The sequence below is a fragment of the Rhinolophus sinicus genome, linkage group LG06, assembly GCF_036562045.2.
Source record: "Rhinolophus sinicus isolate RSC01 linkage group LG06, ASM3656204v1, whole genome shotgun sequence".
Lineage (NCBI taxonomy): Eukaryota > Metazoa > Chordata > Mammalia > Chiroptera > Rhinolophidae > Rhinolophus > Rhinolophus sinicus.
This window is the reverse complement of record NC_133756.1, coordinates 154192414-154207155: the sequence shown is the minus strand read 5'-3', so window position 1 is coordinate 154207155 and position 14742 is coordinate 154192414. Positions and strand designations below refer to the sequence as shown.

The 14742-nt window shown below is 41.6% G+C and overlaps 1 protein-coding gene across 9 annotated transcripts in view; it reads left to right on the top strand.

Moving 5' to 3' along the window:
* The window catches only part of AGBL2 (AGBL carboxypeptidase 2), a 32454-nt gene that overhangs the window by 9433 nt on the left and 8279 nt on the right, over positions 1-14742 (top strand). For all 9 annotated transcript variants that reach the window (XM_074336394.1, XM_019743690.2, XM_019743687.2 and 6 more), the window contains 6 exons: positions 3837-3990; positions 5466-6248; positions 7805-7961; positions 10002-10128; positions 10738-10838; positions 11893-12023. In XM_074336394.1, coding sequence (XP_074192495.1) covers positions 3837-3990; positions 5466-6248; positions 7805-7961; positions 10002-10128; positions 10738-10838; positions 11893-12023 — 1453 coding nt within the window. The remainder of the gene's footprint in view (positions 1-3836; positions 3991-5465; positions 6249-7804; positions 7962-10001; positions 10129-10737; positions 10839-11892; positions 12024-14742) is intronic.

Genomic DNA, 14742 nt, shown 5'->3' with positions numbered 1-14742 from the left:
ACAAATTGAATTAGTAATTTAAAGTCTTCCCCAAAAGAAATCCCCAGCCTAGACGGCTTGACAGGGTTTGTTTGAACTGTATCAAACATTTAAAGATGAACTAGTACTAATTCTTCATAAACTCTGAAAACAGAGGAGGAGGAAGACACTTTTCCCAATTCTTTTTTGTGAACCCAGTATTGCCCTGTTCCCAAAGCCAGACAGACATCGCAAGAAAACTGTCGTTTCAATTTTTCCCTGTGAATATAAACGCAAAATATTTCAGCAAAATACCAGCAAACCAAATCCAACAGCACATTAAAAGGATTATACATCATGACCAACGGGGATTTGTCCCAGGAGTGCAAGGGTGGTTTAACATAAGAAAATCAGTGTAACACACCACATTAATAGAATAACAGGAATAGAAAACACAATCATCTCAGTGTAGAAGAAGCATTTGACAAAATCAAGCCTTTCATTTAAGAATACTGAGAAAACTAAGAGTAGAGGAGAATTCCCTCAACTTGATAAAGTGTATTTATGGAAAGCAAGGATGTACTTCACACCCACCAAAATAGCTATAATAAAAATATAGACAATAACAAGTGCTGGAGAGGATGTGGAGCACCTGATAATACTAACATTTAAGACAGAAAGGAAAGGTAATATTAAAGAGCAGTGAGCCAAGAAATGTAAGCAAACATTCCCAAGGAAAGGGAAGTCAATTTTGAATTAACGCCAGGATGCCAAGTTAGTAACAGGGAGGGACATGGGGAGGTAACAAAGCTGCCAACAAGGGCGTCCTTTGTTATCACCAAAGATCATCCGATGTTCCTTGCACACACAGGTGTGTGCCTGAGCTAATTAGAGTTTTTCAATGAGTTCTCTGCCGTTGGGAAGTGCTGTATTCAAGAAATGGAAAGCAAGAAAAATAATTCTCATAATTTGAAAATCAATCTCCGCTAAATAATAATTATCAGAAAAGAAATCTATTTTGTTGGAAGACAAATATGTACTAAGTTTAGTTAGAAGAAATAGAATGTGTTAAATCAGCGAAATAAAGGGAGGCTTTTGGAGAAACAACCAGAAATAGGAGGCAATATGTTAACATTCCCACAACTGGAAGAATAAAATGAGCCAGTTGTTCCAGAGAGCCCAAGTGAGATACACGCATACACACTCTGTTCCCAGTTGACTTGATCATGAGCTATCCCCATGTTTAATAATGTTATGGTGGGAAAACCTGTATGCAATGAAGTAGATAAAGTGGAACAACTCACAATCTCCCTACCTCCACCTTGCGGAATGTCTGAGAAGGAGTTTGGGAGGCATTAAAGTATGAGACCATAAGTGGGTAGACTTGGGTAGTAAATAATAGAGAATGTACTGTTCCTAGCACCTCAAGAAATTCCTGGGATCCTAAGCCTGTTTTACCTGGTTGTAGTCATTTTCAATAAACCAGATGACCATGGATCCACATTGTTTCTTCTGTTCTGCTGGCACTTATGTATTTCTGCATATCTTTCCCAAGAGGAAACCCGGGGACTGAGAGCTCGTTCTACTGATGTAGCAGCTTTTATGAATTGTCCTTGTACTGTTATCACACAATTATGGCAGCTGCCTTGATCTTGTCCTTTGGATTCATCAAGGGGAGCTGAGCCCACCTTATTGGAGGAATAAAGAAACAGAAAACTGAAATTTTGGGGTTCCAGGGAGAATCTGGGAGTTTGTCAGTTCTGGGGCCCCAGAGCAACTACATACTGTGAGAATATTGGGGGAGTAGGGGGAATGAGATTGGTTTTGTTTTTTGAGAAATGTTACTGTGGGCTGTGAATTGGATCATCTTTAATTTTACCTGAGACACTCAAGAAAATACTGAAATTTCTGTATTAATGAAATGGTTGCTGGTCTGTTCCATTAATGAAATGGTTGCTGGTCTGTTCTCTGACTGTAGTTCCACGAAGAGACTGAACCATGTGGGTGCCCAGCTTTTAACTGGATTACATGTACTCTTGCTGGTGCTTCTGTTTCTACTTCCTCTGTGCTTGTTTTCGTTCACTCACTTCTTTTTTTGTTTTTCATTCACTTCTTTACATGCTTGCTTTCTCCTTTGCTCTCACTTATTATCCAGTGTTTATTATCTAAGGCTTTACAGTGACATGCTTGCAGATAGGAGCAAAAGTCATACTAGTACTATATTTACTAATGAACTGACTAGTTGGATACCATGTTTCCCCAAAAATAAGACCTAGCCGGACAATCAGCTCTAATGCGTCTTTTGGAGCAAAAAATTAATATAAGATCCAGTCTTATTATATTATATTATATTTATTATATATATTACATATATTATATTGTATTACATTGCATTACATTACATTGTATTGTACCTGGTCTTATAGTAAAATAAGACTGGGTCTTATATTAATTTTTGCTCCAAAAGACACATTAGAGCTGATTGTCCTGCTAGGTCTTATTTTGGGGGAAACAGGGAAATCAGGCCCCACACATACTACTATTTAATGCTAGTATCTATCCTGTCTCATGGTCAGCATCGTTGTTGATATCTGTTACTTGCTGATTGTTAGATACTGTTAAAATCTAATAATATAATGCAAATAAAGTACAAATTAATTGCAAAATGAAATTATGTCCTTAACAAGAGATACAGGATGTTTTTGAAATTGATGAATGTTAATGAATTGCCTGAATCCCTTGCAAAGCCACTGACAAAGGAGAATCTTATCAGTTAACAAAGAAAAAAATTAACAAAAGATGACAAAATAGGTTCTTTTAGGTACAATGATGAGAATATTGTGGTACAAAGAAAAATCCTTGGGAAAACTAGGAAGCCCTAAAAGAATTTTGCAAAAGTAACTACAAAAATGACAAATGTTATACGGCACTCTCACTGCATTTGTCTAAAACATTGCAACCCCACCAAAAAAATAATAAATAATTTATTATTATTCTAAGGGTTAGAAAGAGATTGTGATTGTAATCTAAATTTTGTTAGATAAATTTCATAATTTTTTGTTTTAGCCTCATTTTAAAGATAAAATTTTAATCATAACCTCTAATTTTTCACTAATTACTGTGATATTTTGATTTCCCTCTTAGGAAAATTCACTCATGCCAGTTCTTCCCAAACTTCTATTTTTGTTACATTTAAATCAGGAAGGATGTACCAAAAAATTGCATGAATTATACTTTGTTTTCCCCTTTATCTTTTTTTATTTTATTATTTAATTTAATTTTTATTGGGGAACAGTGTGTTTTTTCCAGGACCGATAAGCTCCAAGTCAAGTTGCTGTCCTTCAATCTAGTGGTAGAGGGCGCAGCTCAACTCCAAGTCCAGTCACCGTTTTCAATCTTTAGTTGCAGGAGGCGCAGCCCACGATGCCATGTGGGAATTGAACGGGCAACCTAGTTGCTGAGAGCTCGCGCTCTAACCAACTGAGCCATCTGGCCGCCTCCCCTACCTTTATCTTTTTAAAATTAATCAAAAGGTGCTGTTTGTTTGTTGTGTTTTTCTTTTTTCTTTTTGAATAAGATTGCAAATCTTTTCAGATGTTTTATTTAGAATGTTAATTTTTGCCACTATTCTTTTAAATTAGGGTTGAAATGGGTACAAGTAGTATCGGAGACGCCAAGGGTAGCCATGCATCAAAAAGAAGTGCTCTAAAACACTTACAGGCCTTCAAAGAAATAAATACACTGGTTAAAATTAAAGTTCTCAGCAAGGACAATTGTTAACCTAGAATAGTTCTGAACACATAGGGGGACTCAGTGAGTGTTTGCTGGACAAATGGAGTCTGAGAGGGATGTGGCCTCAATATGTCTGTCATCTGCAGTGCCCACCGAAGGTTCCTGTTTTAGCAGCTCCAGAGTGGGAGGCAAACGAGGAGATATCAAGGAACTGGCTGTCATACTGCAAGGACCAGATGATAATACTCTACTGTTTGAATCGAGGTTTGAGAGTGGGAATCTGCAAAAAGCTGTCAGAGTGTGAGTAACCAGGCAGATTTTCCCAAAGGGATGGTGACTGCAGTGACTGAGACATGTCCCCAGGAATCACATTAGGAGACTGGCGTGTTTTCGAAAAAGAGAGAGGTGATGGGAAATGGTTATGAGGATGAGGGGGAAGAATGGAATAATTGTGGCTCATATTTTTCCCCAGAATAAAAATGTAAATGGTTTTTTTCTGCCTATAAAAGAAACTAGGGCTCACTTAAAATTTGTATTAATAAAAATATATAACAAAAACTTGAGTCCTATAATCATACCTCCCAGATCCAGTTTGATGGATATGCATTATTTTTTGCTCTCTCTGTATATTTGTAATATATACAAGTTATGTATTTTTAAAACTAGGATAATGGGGTACATACTGTTGGCAAATTGCTTTTTCCACTCAGTAAATTTTAGATGTTTTTCTACGGCAGTATTACAGTTATAGCTCATTTTTAATAATTCATATTATTCTATTGTATAGCTATTCCATGCCTTTTTTACCCTGTCCTCAGCTGATGGGAAATTGAGATGTTTACAATTTTTTGTTTAACAAATTAACAGAATTAAATCCGTATGCATTTATCTTTTTAACTATTTGTGTTTTTATGGGATGAATTCTAGAAATAAAATTGTTGGGTCAAAGTGTGTGAACACTAAGTATGGCTAGTTTTTGCCACATGGACCTCCGAGATTTCAGTTCCCATAAGCAGTGCATGAGAGTGCCTCTTGCCCAGTGTTGGCCTCTTGATGAGACGGAGGATAAAATGACATCCTATTTTAATTTGTATTTCTTTACTGATGCATGTGAGTGGATATGCTTTCGTGTTTGGAGCATTTATATTTCCTCTTCTGGAAATTAGTCCTGCTCCTTTTCAACAAGGTGCGTGCATTCCAGAGATGCCCCTCATCTTCAAACAGTTGATGATCAGAGATAAAAATCGTGCAGGAGGCTGAGGGGTCTCCACACTGGCGATGTCCAGGATGCACTAGCAGCCAGCAGAAAGCTCCAGCTTCACTGCTGTTCAGTATGTTTCAAAGCAGTGTAGTGACGTGGTTAAAGCTGCCAGCAGGTACTCTAGAAAGATACCAAGAAGCTCCCAGCGCTCCCAAACATCCAGTGCAGGAGGCAGTGCGAATTTTGAGACTCTTCCTGTCCTACCCCAAATAGACTCTCCTTCCCCAAGTTCCTGTTAGTCCAATAGACGAGTCAGAGAACTAGGTAAATTAGAAAATGAACGTTGGATGTAGCAGGCTTTCTATTGTAATAAGATCTGTTTTGACAGTATTTTCCCAGATTTGTTTTTTTTTAAATTTTATTTTATTAAATTTATTGGGGTGACAATTGTTAGTAAAATTACATAGATTTCAGGTGTACAATTCTGTATTACATCATCTATAAATCCCCCAGATTTGTTTTTTGACGGGCGTGTAGGTTTACAGAGATACTCTTCTATTTTTCTCCGTTACAGAGACACCTATGAGTATGAACTCACCTTGCGAACTGACCTGTACACAAACAAACACACTCAGTGGTTTTATTTTCGAGTTCAGAACACCAGAAAAGATGCCACCTATCGCTTCACCATTGTCAACCTACTGAAACCCAAGAGCCTTTATACTTTAGGGATGAAGCCACTCATGTACTCCCAGTTGGATGCCGACACCCACAACCTTGGCTGGAGGAGAGAAGGAAAAGAAATCAAGTATTACAAGAACCACCTGGGTGACGGGCTGCAGCCCTTTTACTGTCTCACGTGGACCGTTCAGTTTCCACACGACCAGGACACTTGCTTCTTTGCACACTTCTATCCATACACGTATACTGATTTGCAGTGCTACCTCCTGGCAGTGGCAAACAACCCCGTCCAGTCGCAGTTCTGCAAACTCCGAACTTTATGCAGGAGCCTCGCAGGAAATACCGTCTACCTGCTCACCATCACCAACCCATCCCAGACCCCTCAGGAGGCAGCTGCAAAGAAAGCCGTGGTCCTGAGTGCCAGGGTCCACCCTGGAGAAAGTAATGGCTCCTGGGTCATGAAAGGCTTTCTGGACTTCATTCTTAGCAACTCCCCAGATGCCCAGCTCCTCAGAGACATCTTTGTCTTCAAAGTGGTTCCCATGTTAAATCCAGACGGAGTGATTGTGGGGAATTACCGCTGTTCATTGGCTGGAAGGGACTTGAACAGGCATTATAAAACCATCCTGAAGGACTCTTTCCCTTGCATCTGGTACACCAGGAGCATGATTCAGAGGTGAGACCCTTTATTGACCTTCCTCTGGATGCTGTGAGCTCTGTCCAATGGGGGCCGAGGTCTCTCAGGATGTTGTGGGAATTTCGAAGGCTTTGGGGACAGAGCCTCTACCATTCTCTTTGCAGTCACTTGGGTTTGTTCACTTTCAAACTTTTAAATTAGGTCTTATCTTTGGGTTAAAACTGAACATGCAACATTTCAACTAGAGGTATTTCGCTTATAAGTGAAATGATCGAATGGAAAAAGTTAGAAGTCAGAGGAGTTCATAGGTCTTCATGATAAGACTTGTGTAATAATACTAATAGTACCTAACCATTGCTCAGTACTTTGTTGTATGAGGAAACAGGCAGTATTCTCAGTGCTTTGCACTTAGGACCTACTTAATCTTCACATTAACCCGATGGGGTACCACAATCAATATCCCCACTTTGTATACACGCGTATGATGAGGAAATAAAGGCTCAGGAAGGTTAAGTGACATGGCTGTTACGTTGCAGTCATACAGCCTAGTAACTAGTGAATACATATTTAAACACAGGCTCTCTTTTTCCAGAGTCCGCATTCCTTATTACCATCTTATATTGCCTCTCATGAGGAAAGAATCCTAACTCAGTTAGCATTCTCCAGCCTGTGTAAAAGCAGTTGAAGGCTACGATGTAATAGCACCCAGCATACAGGAGCTTCCACGTCACCGGAAATGAAACTCCAGCATATGAGGATATGTGAATGCACATTCCTTGTAACCACATCTGTGTGGAAGTCTGGGAGTCCTGTTGGACCGGCAGTCAAATGGCGAAGAGCATATGTTTGCGAGTCAGGCCTGGATCTGAGAACCGATTTAATTACTGGCTGGTCTGTGACCTTGGAAATGATTACAGTCTGCACTTCAGCTTTCTCATCTGTTGAATGGGGATAATTATACCTGCCTTGGGTGGTTACTGTGAGGATGAAATGAGATAATCCGTGTAATGTATTTAGTTAGCATAGCACCCAGCACATTGTAAATGTGTGGCATTATTGTTCCCATCCTCTTCGTCCGAACAGCATTATTGTGGGGAAATAGACCTTGTTTGGAAGATCGAATAGGAGTCCTGGGTGGTCAGGAGACCAAGAAGAGCTGAGCCTTACAGGAACTCACCCCGGAAAGTCAGGAACCAAGCCTTTCTTCGGTTCTGTCTTTTTCATCCCTGTAATGGCAGCCTCTCTGCCTCTCCCCCTTTTCCCACTGATCTGCACCAGGGTAGGTTTTCTTTCAATAGATTTTCTCTGCTTCCTTGTCAACGTGTACAAGGCCTGCCTACCACCCCTTTCCACATCAGGACTTTTCCATCTCAAGTTCATGTGACTGGCAGGGGCAAGGAGTGCTGGTGACATGTTTACAGCAGTGGCTGAGGACAAGTAGAGGGTCCTTTAAAGGCCATTGATGGTTGAAATTTTCTTACGGGGGAAGGTATCAACAGACATACTTAAGGAAGAGACTCCAAAAAGTATTTGATTATTCCCATGCATTTGGATGTGCACTGAGTCTTTTGTTTGCTTCCCCCCGCCCCCAACAGACTTCTTGAAGAAAGGGAGGTTCTCTTGTACTGTGATTTTCATGGCCACAGCCGTAAGAATAATATCTTCCTGTATGGCTGTAATAACAACGATCGCAAGTACTGGCTTCATGAGCGAGTCTTTCCTTTAATGTTAAGCAAAAATGCACCAGATAAGGTGAGCACGTAAGGTAATTTTCTGTCCATTGACTAAGGGAGAAGGGAACTCACTGCTTCCTCTATTAGTATTTGATTTGCCACTTTGTATCTCTTTCCATTATCCAAGAATTTAGGAAGTTGTGGCTTTAAGAATTACTGTGTCCATCAACTGACGGACAAAATAAATAAAATGTAGTACAGCCACACAATGGAATGTCGTTTGGCAATAAAGAGAATTAACTACTGATAACACTAGGACGCGGCTGAACCTTGAAAACATGATAAGTGAAAGAAAATAGACACAAAAGGCCACACATTGTATGATTCCATTCTATGAAATGCTCAGAAGAGGCAAATCTATAGAGACCAAGTAGTTTAGTGACTGCCCGGGGCTCGTGGGGGCAGGGTGGCATGGGGAGTGACTGACTGTTAATGGGTACTGGGTTTCTTCTTTGGGGTATTGAAAATGTTGTAAACTTAGGTCGCGGTGATGGCTGCACAACTCTGAATATACTTAAACCATTGAACTGTGTACTTCAGATGTGTGAATTTTATGGTATGTGGATTATATCTCAATAAGGTGATTTTTAAAAACAGCTCTGGCTGTTTTGCACAAGTTCAAACTTAGTAGTAGAGTCCTATGTCACCTTTAATCCTACTGTCTGTAGTGGAAAGCAGCTATGGAAGGACAAACAGTGCTGATGTTATATGAGTCTCCACAGAAAAGTTTATGTGCTACAAGATCACAAATAACTGTAAGATATTAAAGGGCTAATGAAAACAACTCACGTCTTTAATAGTTGGCTGAGGAACAGCTCTGTGACAGTTGGGTATAGACAGAGCATCTACCCAGAAGTTGGTTTTCAACATCATAAATACATCCACAAAACATTGCTGTCATTAGAAAGAAGAAATTAGATTGGCTTAGGAAAGTATTTAAATGATAATGCATATTTTCTCACACAAAGATACATAAAACAAATATTTTGTATCTGCTACTCTGTAAAAAAAAAAGTGGGGGGAATCTTTCCTTCCTCCCTCTCTTCCTTCCTTCCTTCCTTCCTTCCTTCCTTCCTTCCTTCCTTCCTTCCTTCCTTTCCTTTCCTTTTTTTAATCTTCCTGTCTATTTTTGCCAAGGGTCTCTTTCTTCAAATGAAATCACATCCAGAAGCCAGTATCTAAAACCATTAGAAGCAGAACTGCACTAAGTGGAGGGGGGTAGAGGGCTTGGAGTCCTCCCGGCCCGCCTCCTCCCTCAGTCCTGTGGCCCCAGTGCCCCTGGCTCCTCAGCAGAACCCCTGGATTCCACAGAGCACAATTTAGAGACCACTGGGTAGTAAGATACCTCCCACTGTGAAACATTTTCAGCAGGATAGGCTGGGATATGTTGGGATAGGTGCCATGTGTGTGTTATAAACTCCAAGTGAGAGAAGAGTGTTGGGTGGTCATGAAAGACAATAGAGAATATTGAACCCCGAGCTGAGAATGTTGGCAGAAGGAAGCAGGAGAGGTCCCGGCAGAGACTATAGGTGTGAGGCGTACAGAAATCATATTATATAGAGAATAGAGAATAAACCCAACTAGATACAAGGGTTTAAGCTGGGGAGGGGTAGAAAATAAGTCTTAGACAGGTTGGTTAGTACCTTGAATGCCGAAGTAAGCCAGCATTCCCAAACAGGAGTTGAAGGAACCCTAGTCCTGCAGAATATCCCCAGGGAGGCTGAGGAAGGGGCGGAAGGGTACACGGGCAATGAAAACCAGAATCTACGCCCCTTGGGAGGGTCATAGTCCACAGAAACATATCAAATACTCAGAGAGGTCCTGCACAGGAAACCTGGTTAATTTGGTTAACCCTTCATCTCCCTGACTAACACGACCACAGAACTCATACTTCCCAGTAATACCTGTTAACATCCCTTAGAATTAGTATTTTATGGAACATGCTTTCAGAAGTAATAGGTAGACCCCAAGGGAACCAGTCTTGCATCATATTAATGTGTCTTAGACACTCGTGCAGTTTCCGGTTTATGATTCACAGAAGATACGGATTTCTCTTTAGTTCTCTTTTCCTAGCTGTAATTTTAAGATCCAAAAGTGCAAAGAAGGAACAGGACGTGTCGTGATGTGGCGGATGGGCGTCCCAAACAGCTACACCCTGGAGGCTACCTTTGGCGGGTCCACCCTGGGTGAGCGCTCTCGTACCTCGTAGGCCAGCACGGCGAGGGCAAGCCAAGCAAGGCACTGGGGAGACGAAACCCTTTCACATGTTGGGGAGACCATTGATGTAGAGGGGGTTCTTGCCTGTGCCTTATGCTGAATTTGAGAACCCAAATTATGAGGGTGAAATGTAATACTTGATGGGGCATCAGTACAGCCTAACGGTTACTGAGGACCAGGAATCAGGCAGATCTGGGTTTGAATTGCAGCTCCGTTTACTAGTTCTGTGAACCTGGGTAAGTTACTTAACTCCTCGGACCTCATTTTTCTTTAACTGTTGATAAGAGTAGTACCTGAATTATAGGTACTACTTGATGAGATAGTGCATATAAAGCACTTGGCATAGTGCCTACCACCAAGTAAAACTTTATCATTGTAATTATAACCCCATAATTAAAAGACTATAAACTTTTGCATTGGCAATGTTTCTTCTGAGCCAAACTAAGACTAGGAGAGAGACCCTGTCCAGAAGCATAATATTCTAGAATCAGAGGTGGTGTTTTTCATGAGATAGTCATAAAATAGATTTTTATTTGCTCGTTAAGATTTACTAAGAAATCTTCACAAATTTTTTCCAGGCAGTAAAAGACACACTCACTTTACCACTGAGGATCTGAAGTCCCTAGGTTATCATGTCTGTGACACCCTTCTGGATTTCTGTGATCCTGACCAAACCAAGGTAAAACCGGTCTTTCAAGAAATATGGTGATGCTACTTTGATGAGTTTCACATGGGCCCAGTCAGCTCAGTGGGATTACAGGTGACCTTTATTTTCTCCTTAATATTTTTCTGAAGTGTTTATAATCAGAGAAAATAAGAAAGCCCCCCACTTGCACACTCTCAGCAAAGGGTAAGAAGACCTCAAATTCACTGAGAAGATAGAAACCATCATGCCAGCTTTCCCTCAGCACACCTCTCCCTCGCTTCTAGGCTTACCCATGGCAGCCAATGCTTAGTTCCCTTGCTCCTGTTTCAGAAAATAAGAAAATAAGAAAGCCCGCCACTTGCACACTCTCAACTTTCTTTTCTCTAAACTTAACCCTGCCCTTTGTGCGCTTGCCAACCTCCCCTATGGCCTCCAGGAGATCTTTCCTCAGTGATAACCTCCTCTCCTTTCTCTGTCCTGTTTTCCCCTCTTCTTATTTCTTCCCCTCAACTGCAGATGTTCTCAAGCTGTTTCTGTCCTAAATCACAGAAAGAGGTTTCCTTTGGCCTTGTTTCTCCCACAGGTTTTTTCCATTTCCATCCATCGCTCAACTTCTTAAAAAGGGGGTCTGTACTCATGGTCTCTAACCCATCTCTCCGACCCGCTCTGAAATGTCAGCCCTGGGAATGCGTGCTTTGTACCACTCTGGATGCAATTGTTTAATAAGAAATATTTAAAGGAAAATTTGACCACAACATGGCCTATTAAATTGTATTTGCCATAGGCCAAAATCTGAGCAACCCCACTTCTTTCTCCTTCCTTACTACTCAAGAAACTCAAATAAATAAGACCTTTGCAGTGCCTAAGAAGTTTATTATTGGCTATAGCCAGAGGAAAGTGGATAAAGCCATGTTCACTGGTATTCTGATTGTTCTTACAGCTCATGTAATTTATTCGTTCGCATGTGCTTAATAACTTACTCATCTTTATGTCCCCAGCAATAAAGTGGCTTTCAGCATAGACTTAGTCAATATTTGATGAATCAATAAATGAATAATCAAAAATAGTTCTTTATTCCTTTCCACAGTTCACACAGTGTCTAGCAGAGCTTAAAGAACTCTTACAACAGGAAATCCATAAAAAGTTCACTGAACTTGGACGAGATATGGATTTAGAAGGAAGTTGGAATGATATTTCTTTGTCTGATATTGAATCCAGGTAACAAACTGCATTTCAGAGAAAAACCAGAGACATTCAATTTTTTTAAAAAATTGTTTTGTTTGCTCTGTTGTTTTGTTGGTTTTGAACCTCATGTGCAACATAGTGAGTAAATCATGGCACATTTAAACACATTCCGTTCCTTGGACAGCTGTGTACTGAGTGCCTGTGCTGCGGCAGCCTGCTTTCTAGGCACTAGGAAGCGCCAGGGAGATGGGCGGGCAGGTGGTGTAGGGCCTTGTAGGCAGTTGTAAAGCCTTTGTCTTTTACTCCAAGGGAGACGGAAAGCCTTTGGAAAGCTCTCCGTAGAGAAGTGTCATGCTCTGACGTAGGTTTTAGTTTCAGTAGGAATCCTCTTGTTTGTGAAAAATAAACTATAAAGAGGAAAGGTCGAAGTAGGACCTCATTAGGAGGCTGTAGTAATAACACAAGTGAAAAGTGATGGTGCTTTAGGCCAGAGGAGTAGTAGTGGTTGGTGGTGTGTGAACTGGTCGGATTCTAGATATATTTTGAAGTTTCAAACTGTAGGATACGCTTATGGATTGGACATGGCGCATGAGAGAAAGAGAGAATGACTCCATAACTGGCTGGAAGGAGTTGCTTTTAACTGAGATGGGGAAGATCAAGGGAGGAGGGAGGAGGGGGAGAAGGTCAGGGGGGTGGTGAAAACCAGGAATCTAATGTTGGGATATTCAGTCTGAGACGTCTGTTACACATCTAAATGGCTATACTGAATAGACTTCTGGATATGAGTTTGGAATTCAGTGGAGGGGTCTACTAGAGTCATCACCGGGTGGGTGATATTTAAACCTTAAGACTGGATGAGATCCCAGCGGAGTAAGCCCAGATAAGGAAGAAGTCCAAGTCTGAGCTGGTATCACAGCTTTACAAGGTCAAAGAGATAGGGAGGAGCCAGCAAATGAGACTAAGAAGGGACCAGCCAGGCCAAAAGAAAACCAGGAGCGTGATTATTTTTGAAACGTAAATCAGATCATGTCATTCCTCTGTTTAAAATACCTTAATGGCAACCCCAATTCACTCAGATAAAAAATCAAGGACCGGGAGGGGGACTTATCACTTTGTGAAGAGTATAAATGTCTAACTATTACATTGTTTTGTACACCTGAAACTAATAATAAAAAATTTTTTTTAATTAAAAAGATTAAAAAGTCAAGGACCGTACGATGGCCTACAAGGCTATAGGATGTAGCCACCTGATACCTCTGTGACCTCTGCCCTCACGCTCTCACGCCCTCACACGCTGCTACAGCTAAATTGGCCTCCTCCCTCTTCCTCAGACTTGCCAGGCCCTCGTCTGCCTCAGGGCCTGGAATACAGCTGCCGGGAATTCTCTTCCCCCGTCTGCGTGGCTAATTCCTTCACCTCCTTCAAGTCTTTGCTTAAATGTCAACTTTTTCAATGTGGCCTACTCTCCTTACTCTCATCCTGCAACGCGCTTCCCTGCCTACCCCCCACCCCCGCCATTCCCTATCCCCCTTAGGTACTCTAATGTTTTCCCATAGCATCTTATCACCTTCTGTCATTCTACATAATTTATAACTTTATTATGTCTATTATTTATTATCTGTCTTTCACCACTAGGATGTATGTTCCACAAGGTCAAAGATCTTTATTTTGTTCAGTTCTGTATCTCATGCATCTAGAACAGTACCTGGCACTTAGGGAGAACTCAATAAATATTTGTTGAATTAATTTAGTGTGGAGGATCTCAGCCCCAGCCTCACTGTCTCCACAGCTCTTTTAGGAATCCCCCAGGTGTGTGGGTATCTCATGTGTGTGCAAGAATACCTCCTACTCCAGCCTACAGGCCAGGGTGCCTCAAGCCTGAACCAGCTGCTCTTGGTCAGAAGGTGTCAGGGCTGGGCAGGAAGGTGTCTCCCAGAGGCAGCACTGCAGTCTGTGGTGGACAATGGGAAGCAATGGCTCTCCCACCCACTCTGTGTGGCACATTGACATCTTGGCCCTAACGCAGTTCTGCTAGCTGCATCTCCCAAATGTCTCCTTAGGAACTTTAAAGCAGACCATCAGGCCAGGTAGAGTGCCCCATTCACCATGTCGCCTCACCCACTCTCCCAGGATCCTTTGCCTAACTCTGCAGGACCACTGCACCAACCCCTCTTCACGTTCAGTCTCAAAAACAAAATGTCCCCTGCATATCACCTCATACATACAGATCCCAGAGGGAATCAACTCAGAAACAGGCAAACGCATTCCAGCTGGCTCAGCAGGAATACTCTGACACATTTAGTTAGCAATTATTGAAACAAGTTTGTCAGCCTCTGCACCAGGAAGCCGGCTATCACAGGCCTCTGCAGGGCGCCACCTTTTCTCACCATTACCCAGAAAAGCAGGCTGAGTGTACAAGCCCAGTTTGAGTTTGCTCTGTGTGTGTGCAACATTTCTGGGGCGCACTGCATCTAATGCTTTCATCCCGTTGGTTAACTTTTTCTGTTATCTCTGAAAGGGATTTCAGAGACTATTATCCAGTGTCCTCAAAGGCTGCTTCTCAGACTGGAAAAGCCTTGTGAGAAAAGGGAGTTGGGAATTAGATCAGAGAAGAGAAGGCTTTCTTCCCGCTGTCTAGCTGTGGGGCTCCTCATTGAGCAGTAAAGGAGGGGCGCGGGAGCGCTAGCAGAATGAAAGGGCTGAGCAAAGGGATGGTTTGAAATGCTGTCTTTCCCAGATTTGAGTGTTGTGC